The 15,669-nt window shown below is 32.0% G+C and overlaps 1 protein-coding gene and 1 pseudogene across 1 annotated transcript; one reads left to right on the top strand and one right to left on the bottom strand.

Annotated features, from left to right (window-relative positions):
* The first annotated feature begins 1,386 nt into the window (after positions 1-1,386).
* On the top strand, positions 1,387-5,559 carry LOC114712593 (acidic endochitinase SE2-like). The gene is made up of 3 exons (XM_028897145.1): positions 1,387-2,348; positions 2,386-2,437; positions 5,164-5,559. The coding sequence occupies exons 1-3, from the start codon at positions 1,387-1,389 to the stop codon at positions 5,557-5,559; spliced, it is 1,410 nt and encodes a 469-aa protein (XP_028752978.1).
* A 2,396-nt stretch (positions 5,560-7,955) lies between these two features.
* Positions 7,956-12,267, bottom strand: LOC114712594 (polygalacturonase QRT3-like; annotated as a pseudogene).
* Between the last annotated feature and the right edge of the window lie 3,402 nt (positions 12,268-15,669).

Raw genomic sequence — 15,669 nt, 5'->3', positions numbered from 1 at the left:
TAAGTAGGATAAGAGGAGTAAGAGTTAGTTAATAGTTAGATTTGATTTTAAATATAAGACATCAATATATTTTATCTTTTATATTTTTCATTTTTTAAAACCAATTTACTAAGTTATAAATTAAATTGATATCTAATTAAATATTATTTCAAGTTATTTTAAGAAGATCATATCACATTAGTTATATTAACTAATTTATCTGATTTTCTTAGTCTACTCAAATTTAGTAGCTTTTAGTACGAGGGGAAATAATTGATATTATACAATTTTTATGCTAAATTTGTTTTCCGGATCTTAAAATATTTTTCAAACTAATTTGCCAAGTGCTTCTTACATTCTGTATAGAGTATGAGATTATTTTTAGTATTATTTAATATTTATATTAAGCGTGAAGGTGCATCAAGTAACTTGGAATATTTTTTAAATGAATTCATTACCCCTGACAAAAAAGAAAAGAAACACATTCAATGCTCCCAAGCAGTTAATAGTATAATTTTATTCCTAATATATTAAAACTGAAGCCCGTGAATGCAGTACGTGTCTTGTGGGCGATGGGTTAAAAACACAAACCATCATGAAATCATGCAATTCCTGTCGCTGTAGTTTCGCCGAGATAAGATTCATGTGAATTTTTATCGACCGCCCATATAATACACGTGCTTGTTATAATAATATTAATATCCCCTTGTTTCTAGTATGCTGCTTTAGTACTATATTTACAACTCATTCTAAATCTCATTAACTTTATCTTAAAATTTAATAATTTAATTTTATTCTTATTTAATGTGTAATATATTCTATAAGAACAAAGTCTATATAATAATAAATACAAAATAAAATTGTATATTCATTTTAAAAATTTAATTATGTGTCTTATAAATAGGATAAAAAAGTTTCTCTCTCTCTCCTTTATAAATGAGCTCAGAGGAGTAAGAGTTCTTTTAGTATAATTCAGAGAATCAGAGTATCTTCAAGTTACTTGAGACTTGAGGCTAATCTTTATCAGGTCAGAAGCATAAAGGTTAAAATCCTTGCAAGAAGTATGTTTTCAGGGTTTAAACTTGTGTTTTCCTTCTCATAAAGGTCAGATCACTTATAATCTTGAATTTGATTTTAAATGTAAACAATCAATCTATTTTATCTCACGTATTTATTTATTTTTTTTCAAACTAGTTAATTTACGTATAACATTGAATAAGGTTATTTTAAAGAGATCAGATCATATTAGTTATAATCACCTAATTCAAGTTCAAGTAGCCCTTATGTTGCGGACTATAGGAATAACTCATATTATCATAATTCCCATATTATATTAAATTTGTTGTTGCCACGTTTGTCCTTCCCATGCCCTCATATCTTTTATAAATAGGCATTGTCCATTACGTCATGAAACCCCAAGCTAAACCGAAAAAGCTTCAGTCTTACCCTCTTCCATCATCGATCATGGCTTCCAACAAACCAGTTCTCATTCTCCTTTCCCTCCTCACACTGTCCTCCATCGTCATCTTCAAACCCTCTCATGCCGTTGATTTCCCCATGAGCAAACCTGGTTGGAAAATCGCCGTCTACTGGGGACAAAACAACGAATCCAGTGAAGGACCCTTAACCGAGGCATGCGACTCTAATCTCTACAACATCGTCGCCATCGCATACCTCCATGTTTCCGGCAACACAACATCCTTAAACCTGGAAGACCACTGTCCTCTCGGCAACTGCTCCGCCCTAGCTTCACAAATCCAACACTGTCAAAGCAAAGGCATACAAGTCTTCCTTTCCGTCGAGGTGGATGCCGTCGATGATCCTACTTCCTTGGCACAGTATCTCTACGATAGCTTTCTCAGCGGAAAATTAGGCCCTCTCGGAGCAGTGACCTTGGACGGCATCGATCTTGCCCACGTTGAATACAGCTCAGAGCCATGGGACGAACTTGTGAGGGCGATCAATGGTTCGACCCAAGACAAAAAGATTTACATTTCAGGAGCCCCACATTGCGATACCAGTTCCTTGGACAGTGCAATCGACACGGGTCTTTTTGATTATCTCTGGGTTTTATATTATGGCCCATGGGCCACGTGCGAATATTTAGGAAACAACGACTTCACAAATCTTCTTAACTCATGGGCAAAATGGACGTCAAAGCCAGGTTTAGCTAATAGCTCAGTGTTCTTGGGTTTAGTAGCGTCAAATGAGACATCCGCAGCATCCTATGGTTACATACCACCAGAAGAGCTCAAGTCTGAAGTTCTTCCGACCGTGACGGAATCTTCAAACTTCGGAGGAGTCATGCTCTGGAACAGGTACTATGACAAGGAAACAGGTTATAGTACTAAGATAAGGGATGCTTTGGGCACAAAAGTTTACAAATGTGCAGGCCAGGTTCTTGCATCAAGGAGATTCAACAGTCTCTTGGCCAAATCTGCGTAAAAATGCATGGCATGTACTACTACTATATGTAATATATATGAATAATGGCAAGCTCCTGGGCTTGCATGCCAGTATGCATCTATGCACGTTTGACTACGACAGTACTACCATCTAATAGGTGTTTCTTTATATAAAGATCCACTTCTATAAATCTGAGGTTTGAGCAACTGTTACTAAATTGTTTTATCTTAGATAAAATAATATCTAGTACCCTAATCTTATTTTTCAAGTATATCTAGTATCTTAATCTTATTATTTATGATGCCTTCAGCATCCTTTTTTTTTTTTTTACTTCCAACATCTTAATCTTATTTATAATGCTTCCAGCACCCTAAATCATAAATAAGATTACGGTGATAGATATAATTGAACAAAAAAGTTAACATCGAGGTGTTGAATACATTGGGAAAATAATATCACGATATTGGATGCACTATAAATAAGATTACAGTATAAAATATACTTGAGAAATAATATCAAGATGCTGCAGGCTACTTTACCCTTTTCTTTCAATTGATATCCAAAGCTTTATATGTAAATACTACTACCTCCTCTCCTTTTTGTCTTTTTCTTTTTTTTTTTAAACCTAGGCCTCCTATTCTTAATATGAAAGTTAGATGAGAGGCTATATTTGGTCTAAATATAAGAAAACACTCAATAAAGTTATTAGACGAAACCTTTTGATTGTGTAATATAATACACATATCCATTTTATCATTGTAGAATATATATGTAATATACATATATGGTAGAATGAAATGTTTCAAGACTTAAGATTTTGACATATATGATCATGGTTGCTGTGTGAAAACCTATTGTATTGTGGTTGATTATGTAATTATAAGAAAATACGAAATGATAGATAGATATGAGAATTTGCATTATAGTGTTTATATTTCTTCTCTTGGAATATTAAGTTGTGAAATTATAAAATAATATGTACTTCCAGTCCTTAGTATAAAACTTCATTTGATTTTATTTTGGTCTTAAATATAAGGTTTTAATCCACTATGTCTCTCATATTTATCTATTTTTTCTCAAGATAGTTCTTGTAATAATGGTAATTCTGACTAATAAACTTGATTAGTAAAAATATTTTTAAAAAAACAATGCCTATTTATTACAAATAACTAATTCAAATTATTTTCTCAATCTACTTGAATTGTTCAACTAGCTCTTATATTTAAGATCAGCTTGAATTAGTCAACTAGCTCTTATATTTAAGATTAGAGGTAGAGGCAGCATACTTAAAGTCCAAAATATTATTTATTAAGTAAGGCGGAGATCTCTACATAATATAGATAAGGTGGTGGTACTACTTGGGTAGATAAGCCCATCCTACTCTACCTTGCCTAAGCACAGCCCAAAATTGCTTGGGCTTTCATCGGGCAAGACTTGGTATTGAACTGCAAAATGCACCTAAATTATATAAACACTATTTTATTCATAAAACAGGGGGGGTTATCACTAGCCATCAATTTACGAATATCTATGTTAATTATCGTCGCCGCAAATGGAGCATATGTTTGAGGATTCAAATCAACCTCAATTAATATAATGCCCTTTAATTATAACTTTTAGATAACTCATAATTCGAAGCTCCCACTCAGTCAAACCATTCATACTTATGAATAATGGGATTAATATTTCAATCTTATGAAAGATATTGCACGCAAAAAAATATATAATAAAATTTGTATATATAATAGACATTTTCCACAAAACTAGAAACATGTTTATTTAATTTTATCAATCCATGTATAATTATTTATGAGCCATAAGTCGATATAAAGACTTACTGCATTGAATTTCACCTTCAGATAAACGGAATTTACTGGCTAGGGTGACGTCATTCATTCCTTGGAGTTAAGCGCATGATTTAAAATATTTTCCTCGGGTCATTATCATAAAAAATTCCAATATTATTTATAATATAACATGCTTTGCCTAAAGTATTAATTTTTTCGTAGGCAAAAAAAAAAGTACTAATTATTTCAACATAGCAAAACATCATAACTAATTAAAACTCCGCTAACTTATAATTTTTGTTAAAATTAATTTTAAAATTTTATTAAAAAAATAATTAAGTTTAATTAATTTCATTGTTTATTATTAGTTGCTCGTGACAAGGACGGGAGGCATGGGAAAAGGCGCCACAAACGGCCAATTATAACGGGTATATCAGGGCAGGCTAGTCCCCAACCATCATGTTAGCCCAACATTACCATGGATCAATTCGGGTATTACTCACTTTGACAAGCGTCTCATTTAATGCAATTTTTCATCTCTCAAATTTAAACCTACTTTGGTTTTGATTCATAAAATTTTTTACGTCTGTGATTTTAGTTCTTGGAATTTACATCGTTACAAAACATTAGCCCCAAACAATTAAGTTTTACTGAGTTGGCATAAATAGTGTTGGTTTGGATGATGTGACTTCTAACTTAGCAACAACAGTCGGCATGATGAGCCAGACATGAAATTTTTGGGTTGGGAGAGGGGGGGAGTCAGGTGCTCTGTCCTCATGTGCTGCATTTTAAACAGACCTGACTCTTTTTTTCCCCACCTTTCCTAATTACATGTCCAGCTCATCATGTCACCTAATTAGTTTAAAAATAAATAATTAAAAATTTTAAATCTAGACAGTCCAAATCTAATGAGCTTAGGCACTCATCATCACCTTGATGAACACAAACGGATTCCACATTACTACTCCTGTCTTTTTTTTAATACCAAAAGAGAAACGCAGCTCTTAGAGACTATCCATTGTCATCCCTCCCCTCCATGTCTTTTCAAATCGCTTCCACCACCACATCAGGAGCTACTACTATAAGATGGTATCCCAGCGTCGTGACCATAGCAAGCTTGGTAAAAAGGTCTGCTACTTGGTTGCTCTCTCTCGGAACATGCTTGAAGACAACTGTCCATTCTCTGGTTCTCACAGATTTAATTTCTTCAATCAGGGACACATCAACGTGGGTCGAGAGGTCCGCCTCGTTAATCAGCCTAAGGACCTCAGTTGCGTCAGTTTCTAACACTACTTGTCCTGATCCTGAATCCCAAGCTAGTTTAGGCCCCAACAAAATCGCCCAAAGCTCCGTGATCAAAGCATCACCTGTGGAGCCCTTAGGATGAAACCAGATATGAACTCCTCTCGACTATTTCAAATCACACCTCCACTTGCTCCTCCCGTGTGTGTTAAGCAGTCCCTATCGGTATTAACTTTCATCCATCCCTCTGAGGGTGTCCAACTCAGTGAACGAGCCACAGTTTGGCTGCCATTAGACATTACTCCCTAGAGTTTATCGTTCGCACACCTGATGGCTTCCATGGTGGTGGCAAAGGTAGCAGCCTTTAAAGAGGCGTTGCTATGAACTTTTCCTTCAAAGACATACTGGTTTAGCCTTTTCCAAAGCAATCAAACAGTTGTGCAGAAAAGGCTCACCCTGTTCTTTTAAATCAGAGAGAAGACCATGTATGGTGTACATTTTAATCTAGCTTTCACTGTTGGCTTTGAAACATAGGCAATTCGTTGCACCTCGTAACAGCACAAGCCAGAAACTCTTAGTGTTTGGACAATCACGAAGGACATGAGTTACAGACTCCAAGTGGTAATGGCACCACGTACATGAAGCATCACTGGTCAAACTGCGTTAGACACATTCTTCATTGCTGTCATTAGACTCCTTTGTGATAGCTTGGTGTGCAGTCTTGATGCTGAAATTTTTGTTTCCTTCATACTTCCAGCGTGTTATTCTATTTTGCATGGTCAATCACAATCCCCTCTTCTGCATACTTCCAAGCTTCCTTTGTCCCCTACACAGCATATTTAATTACCCGTGTCATTCTATGTCAATAGCAAGGTTCAAGTCATTACCACATTTATACTTGCTCCTTATCACCCTAACCCATAGGTCTTCACACCACTTGATTAGGTTCCAACCAAGTTTAGCCATAAATGCTTGATTCTATAGCCTCATGCATTTAACTCCCAACCTGCCATGTGCTTTGGGTTTGCAAACCATCTCCCAAGCGGCTAAATGGGTCTTTCTCCTGTTTTTTGCAGTGGAGCCCTATATGACGGCTCTATTGGTCTTCTAAATTGCTTAGGAAGAGAATATGTTTGCATGGTATAGCTTCGGAATAGTTGAGGTGACTGCCAAGAGAAGATTGTTCTCTTGGCAAGAGAAAGGGCTGTATCTCTCTAGTTTGAGAGTCATTTTTTGACTCTGTCGACGATCTCATGGAAACTCTCCTGTGTAACCCGTTTCTCATACAAAGCTACTCCAAGGTATTTGCCCAAATCTGCTACCATTGAAAGCTCAAAGCACTACTAAACAGTGGTGTTGCAATTGTCTATGATCTCCACCGGGTGATTTGGTAGATTTAGTTCCACAAGATAGTGGTGCAGAAAATTCCAGTTTACTCTGTCATGCACCTTCTCTAGATCACTCTTTATTACCATATAACCTTTATTTCGTTGCATAGGTCGCATAGAGTGGGTGACCTCTTTGGCTACCATATTGTTGACTGAACTGTGTCTCTCAGAGAAAAAACTGCATTGATCGGGGTAGATTATGTTACCACTCCTATCTTAATACTCTTTATAATCTGTTTTCATCTACCTCGCATCGTGTTAACATGATATTTTTCTCTTTTTTGATATAGGGTCAAACAGCACATTACAATCTAGGAGTAATAGAACGCACAATATTACCAGTAAGATGCCTATATAAACTAACATCATACTAAATTACTAAGGCAGAGAATACTTAAGTCAGAATCCAAAGATCCAAAATTCCAACGAATCACCCAATCTGAACATAATGCTCTTCCGCCATGATGCTTTGCTTTATTGGTCCTTAGCTGTGGATGATTGGATATCCACATGTCAACATAATGTTTTTAAGAAAAAATTGAAATAGACAAATTGGCAAAAATAAAAGAAATGGAAGGATAGATAAGCATGGTTATACGCCTCTATTTGGGTACTTTTTTAACCCAATATGCTAACTTCTATTTTTTTCAGCTCAAGTCTAGTAAAATCAACTAGTCTCTCATGACATAAAGAAATGATGTTCAAATTCTCATTATGAAAAATGCTTACATTTGCTAGATAACAGAAGTTAACTATAAAGAATTGACTCAAACCACAAAATCACAAGTTCAAATCCTGCTACCCACCTATAACTCACCTAAACTTTTACCTATAAAAAGAATTATTTATGCTTTAGTAGATTATACATCAGATAAGTTCTAACCTGTTGAGGATAGGAGAGATCTTTGTACAATATCAAATAGAACTCTATTCATATTTTTAAGTCATTTGTATTCCAAATCCGCAAAATAAGAAATGCATTAAAGAGATAATTTTTTCACATTTGCTCTTATTAAAGAAATGGTATTAAAAATATATTTTACATATTCCCTCACCTATTTACTTTATCTCTCTCTTTATTTATTAAGTCAACAAGAGAAAATTGAAAAAAGCTCATTTCCCCGCAAGTTACTTATAAATAGGAACATATTAGTAATAATTACAATGATGTATAGTAAATACTGCATCAAGTTTATGCCTTTTCATTGCTCAACACTAAAAGATACCAACCCTTTAACTGCTTCATTCGTCTCTACAACCACCACATTATCTGACACATTGGTCACACAATGTGCCACAAATTTAGGCTCTTGAGCATAAAACGAATACTGAAAAAAACTAATCCGGTTAGGAAATACCAACACACTTGAAAAATCAGCAATCCATTTGGTTCCATTTCCCCCTACTGTTAACTTCCCGATCGTTGATCTCAACCCCATTCCATTCACATTGTTCTGATCAATCACCACTTGATCAATATCACCAAATTGCCCATCTAAATTCACAATCGGAACCTTCTTATTGGGATCCCCACTAAACATATTATTCATTATATTTAACCCCAGGGCTTGACCTTTAATTGACTTTAGCACAATATTAGCATCTCCTAAGAATAACCCATTTGTGACATGAACTTGAACTGGGTCTTCCATGACTATGCCTGTATAATCCAAGTAACAATTATCAATTCTAGTTTGTGAATTCCCAGCTAGTTTCACCAATATGCCTATGCCTCCAAAAGATGTCGCTTTGTTATAACAATGGACTCCAGTAATCATATTAGCTTGGCCTCTAAGTGTAATCCCAATGGCTGCCGAGAAAATTACAACATCTGTGATTGCATTGTCATTACTAGCAAGATCAATGGCGGTTCCTGAGTAGTCTTTCTCACCTATGTCTCCACCAACTGTGGAGTGTTGTCCAAGAAAGCAACTCGAGATAAAGGTTTCATGGCCTCGTTGGACTAGAATCCCCTTTTGTCGTGAAGTGGAGAAAGAAACAGCTATTGATTCGGATTCTAGCAGAATCAGCAATTGAAATGCCTCCACCTCGGTAGCTCGAGTCGAAAAGGATGTCTCGAAAGGTTATGTCTTCATAGTGAATCACATCATTTTGAGCTTTCTTGCTAGAGATGCCATCGACATGCAAGGATTCCACTGAATTATCGAGTTGTGAAGAGTTTGATGAGGATAACTCGACCAGATACCTGTCACTTGGAAAAGTTTCAGCTGCTCTCAAGCTTCCACTTTTTACCTAATCAACCATATAGATACATGTAGTTAGTTAATTTAATCAATTATACATCTAAGAAAGAGACCTCTATTCAGGTAAAATTTAATTTCTTTGACACAGAAAACTCCTCTTCTTAAGGCATATGCATGAGGAGGGTTATTCCTACTGATTAAGCAAATATCTGCTTTTCTGGCCAAAAAAAAAAATTTAATATATGCTTTTCTTTCTGGCCTCAAATTAAAATCAGGTGAATATGTAATGTTGTGTATTTTGTCTAACACTTTCAAAGGATCCATATTCTATGTATAGGTAGGGCAATTAAGATCTAATGCAATGTAGGTTAAAGATGAATCAATATAAAGAGGTAAACTAAATTTTATTCATAATTCTTTGCTTCTTTGCTTTCATCATTCATGTCACTTTTTCATTAAATGCATAATTGAATGACTAATTAAGAACATGTACATAAATGATCAAATCAAAATTCTTTACTAATATGTTGTTTCTAAGCCATTAAGTTGTGTTCGTCGGAGAAAACCCTCAAATATTGAAAAGTCAAGACAGCAACACAAGATTTTAATTTATTTTATCTGCAACAGCAACATCTTATATTTACCTCAGGTCCACATTATAAGTACTTCCTCTGCATTTTGGTAAAAGGATGATATGGTGTTACACTTTATATTATACTCCTCCAATTCTTAATATAAGATTTAATTAACTAATTTGAGTAGAGTGAAGATGTTAGCTACATTAGCTAATATGGTATATTTTTTCTAGAATACCCTTAGCATCTTCCTTAATTCCCTCCCCCCTCCTACTTAATTATTATTAGAAAAATATCAATATGATTAATTTGAAAAAAGATTAATAAACTTGTGAAATAAGTCTTATATATAAAATTAATATAAGCTTCTAAATTAGGTCCTACATTAAGGACTGAAGGAGTATAATATTATACTTTTAATAATCTGACTAATTCATTGCCAAAACTCAAATGTAAAAATAAATCTATTAAATTGTTGTATTTTACTCAATTTTAAATTCAATATTTATAATTACCAATTTTGCAATTAACGGCTTGTAATTTACAACTCATAAATTCAATTTTATAATCATATTGTCGTGAAATATCTTAGTATTACATTTTATTGATTTTGGACAAAATTTTTCTTGCACTTTACATTTGTATATTTAGTTACTTACGCTAACATGAAAAATAAAAAATATAGATAAAACTAAGATATTTTTAGCCAGCAACATAAAAGCAATAAAAAGTAAGATTAACTCATACATACACATGCTCTCACACACATTCAAAGAGTTTTGCCTATACATATGCTACCTCCGATTTTGACTACAAAAGCTAGACAAAAGGCATATTTTTATCTTAAATATAAAAGCTCAACTCTTCTCATATTTATATTTTTTCCCCAAAGTCTCCTTTTGTTTTTTAACAGACCAAACTATCCCTATTTTGAATGCACATGATAGAAGGTTTCATCAAGAGATAATTAAAAAGATATTTTAGAAAAATTAATATATATTTATCATAAATAACTAACTTAACTAATCTCTTTTAGTATTTACAAATTAATTATTTAACTTTTATACTAAAAACCAAAGAAATACTATCAATGTAGGGGGCAAAGAGTGTGTTGATTGAAGGAAACAAAGGGACGAAAAGACGTAAAAAATTTGGAGAAGTCTAGTTAGAAATTTTTAATTAATTTTTCTTTTTTCTTTTTAATTTTACATCTTCACCTTATTAAAATTTTACAATCATATATTTTTTTAAAATCAAATTTAATAAAAAAAATTTCTCATCATTTATTTTCCTTGTTTCCCACACAAACAAACAAGGGTAAAAGTTAAAGTAGGCCTGCGGCAGCAAAAAGGATAAAGCATTCCTAGTTTCAAGAGAAAGATGAGGGGAGTAGAGGACTACTGAAAACGAAATGTCTGTCCCGGAGTTCACTTTGCAACAGTATATATAATAGAGGGCTAAAATAAATATCCATTTCTTTTATGATTTATTTATTAATTCTTTAAATATTTATTTTTTATGTTTTGGGCTACGAGCTTTCACATCATACTCCTCCGGTCCTAATTATAAGACCCAATTGACTTATTTGAGGAGATTAAGGAAGTAAGTTAAGTTGGTTATTTATAATAAATAAGTGTTTTATTCCTAAAATATTCTTGCTAATAAGTATATTGGCTAAAATTATCATTATTAAAGGATTATCTTGGAAAAAATGCATAAATATAAAAGAGAAAATGGATTGGGTCTTATAATTAAGACCAAATAAAAAGTCAAACTGGGTCTTATAATAAGGACCGGAGGAGTATCATATTATATGGGAGATTTTCCTCGTTTGTAATATATAATTTAAAACTTTTCTATGCGTGGGCCGTGGCCCCAAAAAACTCAAAAACGAAGAACTTTTTCACATTGAAAATCAAAACCCAACAACTTTTTTTTTAATGAAAAATCGTATCACTAGTTATCTAGATTTACTTGAGATTCATGAGATATCATAATTTTTTGTGGGCAAGGCATGGTTTAGGGGAAGGATATAAAAAATTCTTATTTATTATCCAAAAATGAAAAATAAGTACTTTTATTTATAAGCTCTTAATAATTAGTTGATGGTTAAATTTAATCATAAATATAAAATTTTGATACACTTTATTTTGTATGTTTTACTAAAATATTCTTATTAATTATAAAAAAAATTATAAAAAAATAATTTTAATTATCTGCTACACAAAGAGAATAATTTTTTAAAAAATCAATATATATTTATAATAAATAACTTATTTAATTAATTTTTTAATCACCCAAAGTAGTTGTATATTCCTGTGAACTTGTGGTGGTCTCAATTTAAAAGATTATCATATGCCATAAAAATAAAAAATAAAAAAAACAATGATGTTACAGGACGTGAAATGGTTAAAATTATTGAGAGAGAGATGGGGGGGCAAAGTACTAACCACAAGATTGCCACCGCCAGAAGAAGGAAACGAAATTGGTTTGCCGATTCGGTAGCTTCCTCCTTCCAAATCAATCACCACTCCTCCCAAATCCTTCACTCCTCTCACCAATTCGCGTCCCTCCGTCGCCATCGCAAATGCCTCTTCCAGAGCCTTCTCGAACGCTTCGCTGCTCTCCTCTTCTCCCGTCGGATCTCCGCCGTACTCCGCGGGTACACCACTCTCGTCTTCCCTTTCTGCATTTTACACAATTTCACCGTTTGGATCCCGAGAACAATTGCGGAGAACAAAAATTGTAAAGAAGCTCCAATGTGGCATCACAATCTTACTCAAATTTTTGGGGACCGGGTAATTGGAAAATAATAAAAATACTTTTAAAAAATATTTTCTGTAAAATGTGTGACAAACTCTTTGTTATATTTTTTTATATATTATAAAATTATTTTAAAAATTATGATTTGATTTTTATCTAAGTATCCTAAAAAATTATATGACGTAATAATCAAAATTTTAACTAGATTACTAACTAAAAAGTCCTATTCAATGATTTATTAGACGTTCTCCTTAGTGTTGTTTTTTTGTCTTAAAAGAATTTTCAACTATCTAATCTATTTTTCTTACTAGCACCTCCAACCTCCAAGTCAAGAAGTACATGTGAATGGATAGAGATTGACTGGTTAAAATCTGAAAAAGTACTCATCAAATTGAAGGATAATCACTATACGTTATTTTTAAAGCTAACTTGAAATTTACAAGTAAATATATACGTGATAATTATAAATTAACTTGTCAAATTTCGAATGTGTTATCGTTAATTATAAAACTTTTACTTGCTATTTTTGAGATAACTCAAATATTCTAAAGTAACTTTGAATTTTATTTTATGGTTAAAATATAATGAGTAAAAAATTTCTACTTGACAACGATTTAAGTTTTGACAAATTAATTTTTTGTTATTACATATCACATATATTTATAAAATTTTAAGTTATCTTTAACAAATTAACATCTCAAAATGCTTCCATCAATGGGTACGTGTTTGGATACTGAAAAATCAATATTTAGTCAATTCCTAATTTTTATGTTTATTCATATTATTAGGCATTTAATCTTAAACGCATTTTCTCTTAGCTTAGCGGAAAATTTCCAAAAAATTTTAGACCCAAAATGCTATTATCATAATACATGGGCTTGATGATATTCTTCTCCCAAATTCTTAATTTATATTTTAAATCTTTTTAATAGAAAGATTAAAGCATCAATAACTCAGTACAAGTGTCGAGATTAAGGCTAATCTTATTTTAAATATTGAAAATGACATCTAAAGAATGATTATCCTTCTTGTAGTTCCCAAGGGTGATTTACCTTGGCCTTTTTATGCAGCACGCTCCAACGGCTTCCAGTATATTTATATTATAATTTGTTTTCAGGAAAATGACTTACTCCTAGTATCTTTAATACAGATCTAATTCGGTAGTTGCTTTTAATTTTATATGTAAGATTTATTTGACAAGTTTATTAATTTGTTTTAAATTAACTATTTTACTATTCTGCTTATAATAATCAAGTAAGAGAATGAGGGAAGAAGAATTAAGAAAGATGCTTAGAGTATTTTTAAAAAAATCACATTAACTAATATTTTTAATCTATTCAAATTAATTAATTAAGTCATACATTAAAGACAAAAGGAGTAGTCCAAAATATAAGTCATTTAAAGAATAATTAAGACTACTCATTTTGTAATTTTGTTCCTATATTAATGTTTAAATGTAATTCTATTTTTTTTCTTCACAATCTCATCTAATATTTAATATAAGTAAAGTTGAAAAAAAATTCAATTTGAAACACGTGTAATTAATTAACTATTATTTTTTATATTAATAAATTGATGATTAAAATGACTTATATTGTGAAGTGGAAATACTGAAAACATTGACCCAAAAAATTAAGAAGAAAAATATATGCAAAAACAAGTCAGCCTACATATATATAATATATATATATATATATATTACTCCTCTGGTCCTTAATATAGGACTCAATTATTGAGTTAGTTTTTGTTCTAAATATAATATCTATTTCTCATATTTATCAATTTTCTCTAAATTATCATTATGGATACTCCCTCAACCATAATCAAGTAAAAGAAAAGGAGGGGTGTTAAGAAAGATGATTATGATATTTTAGGAAAAACGTATCACATTTCTTATAATTAACTAATTTACCTAACTTCCTTAATCTAATCAAATTAATTAAATAGGTCTTATATTAAGAACCGGAAAAGTATGTCATTTTTTATTCTTTAAAGGGTTAATAGAATTTTCCGTCCCTGCTCATTTTGATTTTGGTTCTTCAAATTTCAAACTAATGATTTTAATCCCTAAAATTTGATCAATCTTAAAACATTAGTTGCTGAAGGGGCAATGATATTAAATTCTACTAAAATATCATCAATGACATTAAAAGTGGTAATATGGATGCACCAGATAATATCTAACTGGATCTTATGTGGACAACAGATTGCAGCGCAGTGAGAAGCTCCTGAAAAAATAATGACGAAGAAAAAAAAGAAGGCTAAAGAATTACATTTCGAGGACTTGTTCTTTTTGTCTTCGTTTTTATTATCCACACAAAATCTAGCTATATGGTATTCCTTCGATTCTTAATATAGGACCTAATTGTTGAGTTGGTTTTAGTCTTAAATATAAGACCCATTTTTCATTTTTTTAAAATTTCTCTAAATTACCCATATAGATATTCCCTCAACCATAATCAAGTAGAAAAGGAAGATGAGGTATTAAGGAAGTGTTTGGGTAAGAACAAAACCATAGTTTCAGAAGTGCTTTTACGATATAATAAATAAATATGGGAGGAGTTTGTATCAATTTACAGAAAAGTGCTTCTGAGAAGTGATTATGAGGTGTTCCAAACACTCCCTAAAAAAGATGATTATGGTATTTTAAGAAAAACATATCATATTTCTTATAATTAACTAACATACGTAACTTCTTCTTTGATCTAATCAAATTAGTTAAATAAATTTTATATTAAAGACTGGAAGAGTATTTGATAAGTCTATATCGTCACTTTAATATTGTTTATGATACTTTGTAGATTTTAACACAGTTACATTTTTTGGGACTAGTGTTTGAAAAATAACTAAATTTCAAGAATTAAAATTATGAATTAGAAACTTAAATGACTAAAACAAAATAGACCCAAATTTTAAAGATAAAATTATAGTAATCCTTTCTTAAAAATAAAATTTTCCAAATAATGAAATTTTATCCTGAAACCAACCAGTCAGATTATTAAGTTGAATTCTGACCCAAAAAAATATATTATTGAGTTGAAAATAGTGATAATATAATTATTCTCTTTTTTGACAAATATTTTAGAGGGCGCGAAACTTTCCCTCCGGCGAGAGGCACAGATGGAAAGGTAGCAACAACACACGTGGTAGAAAGGAGAATCCGGTGAACCCACGTCTTGTTGATCTCATATTCAGCGCAATCATTGACGGTTTCCCCAACCATTTGGTGCCTTTGGATTTCAACTGAAATGACCAACTTGTCCTCGTATGCCTTGTATTTTGAAAGAAAAATTAATTCAATTACCTTAAAATATTTTTTATAAGC

Source organism: Neltuma alba, unplaced genomic scaffold, assembly GCF_004799145.2.
Source record: "Neltuma alba isolate B1F8T4 unplaced genomic scaffold, ASM479914v2 tig00011377_pilon, whole genome shotgun sequence".
Classification (NCBI taxonomy): Eukaryota; Viridiplantae; Streptophyta; class Magnoliopsida; order Fabales; family Fabaceae; genus Neltuma; species Neltuma alba.
The sequence above is the reverse complement of the archived record's forward strand: the minus strand, read 5'-3'. Positions and strand labels throughout refer to the sequence as shown.

Bases quoted from the DNA above. Each gene is read 5' to 3' on its own strand.
- LOC114712593 (XM_028897145.1), top strand. From the start codon at position 1,387: ATGAAACCCCAAGCTAAACCGAAAAAGCTTCAGTCTTACCCTCTTCCA. The intron at 2,349-2,385 runs CACAAAAGTTTA...CAGGTTCTTGCA, and splicing joins AAGATAAGGGATGCTTTGGG to TCAAGGAGATTCAACAGTCT. The intron at 2,438-5,163 runs GTACTACTACTA...TAATACCAAAAG, and splicing joins TGCGTAAAAATGCATGGCAT to AGAAACGCAGCTCTTAGAGA.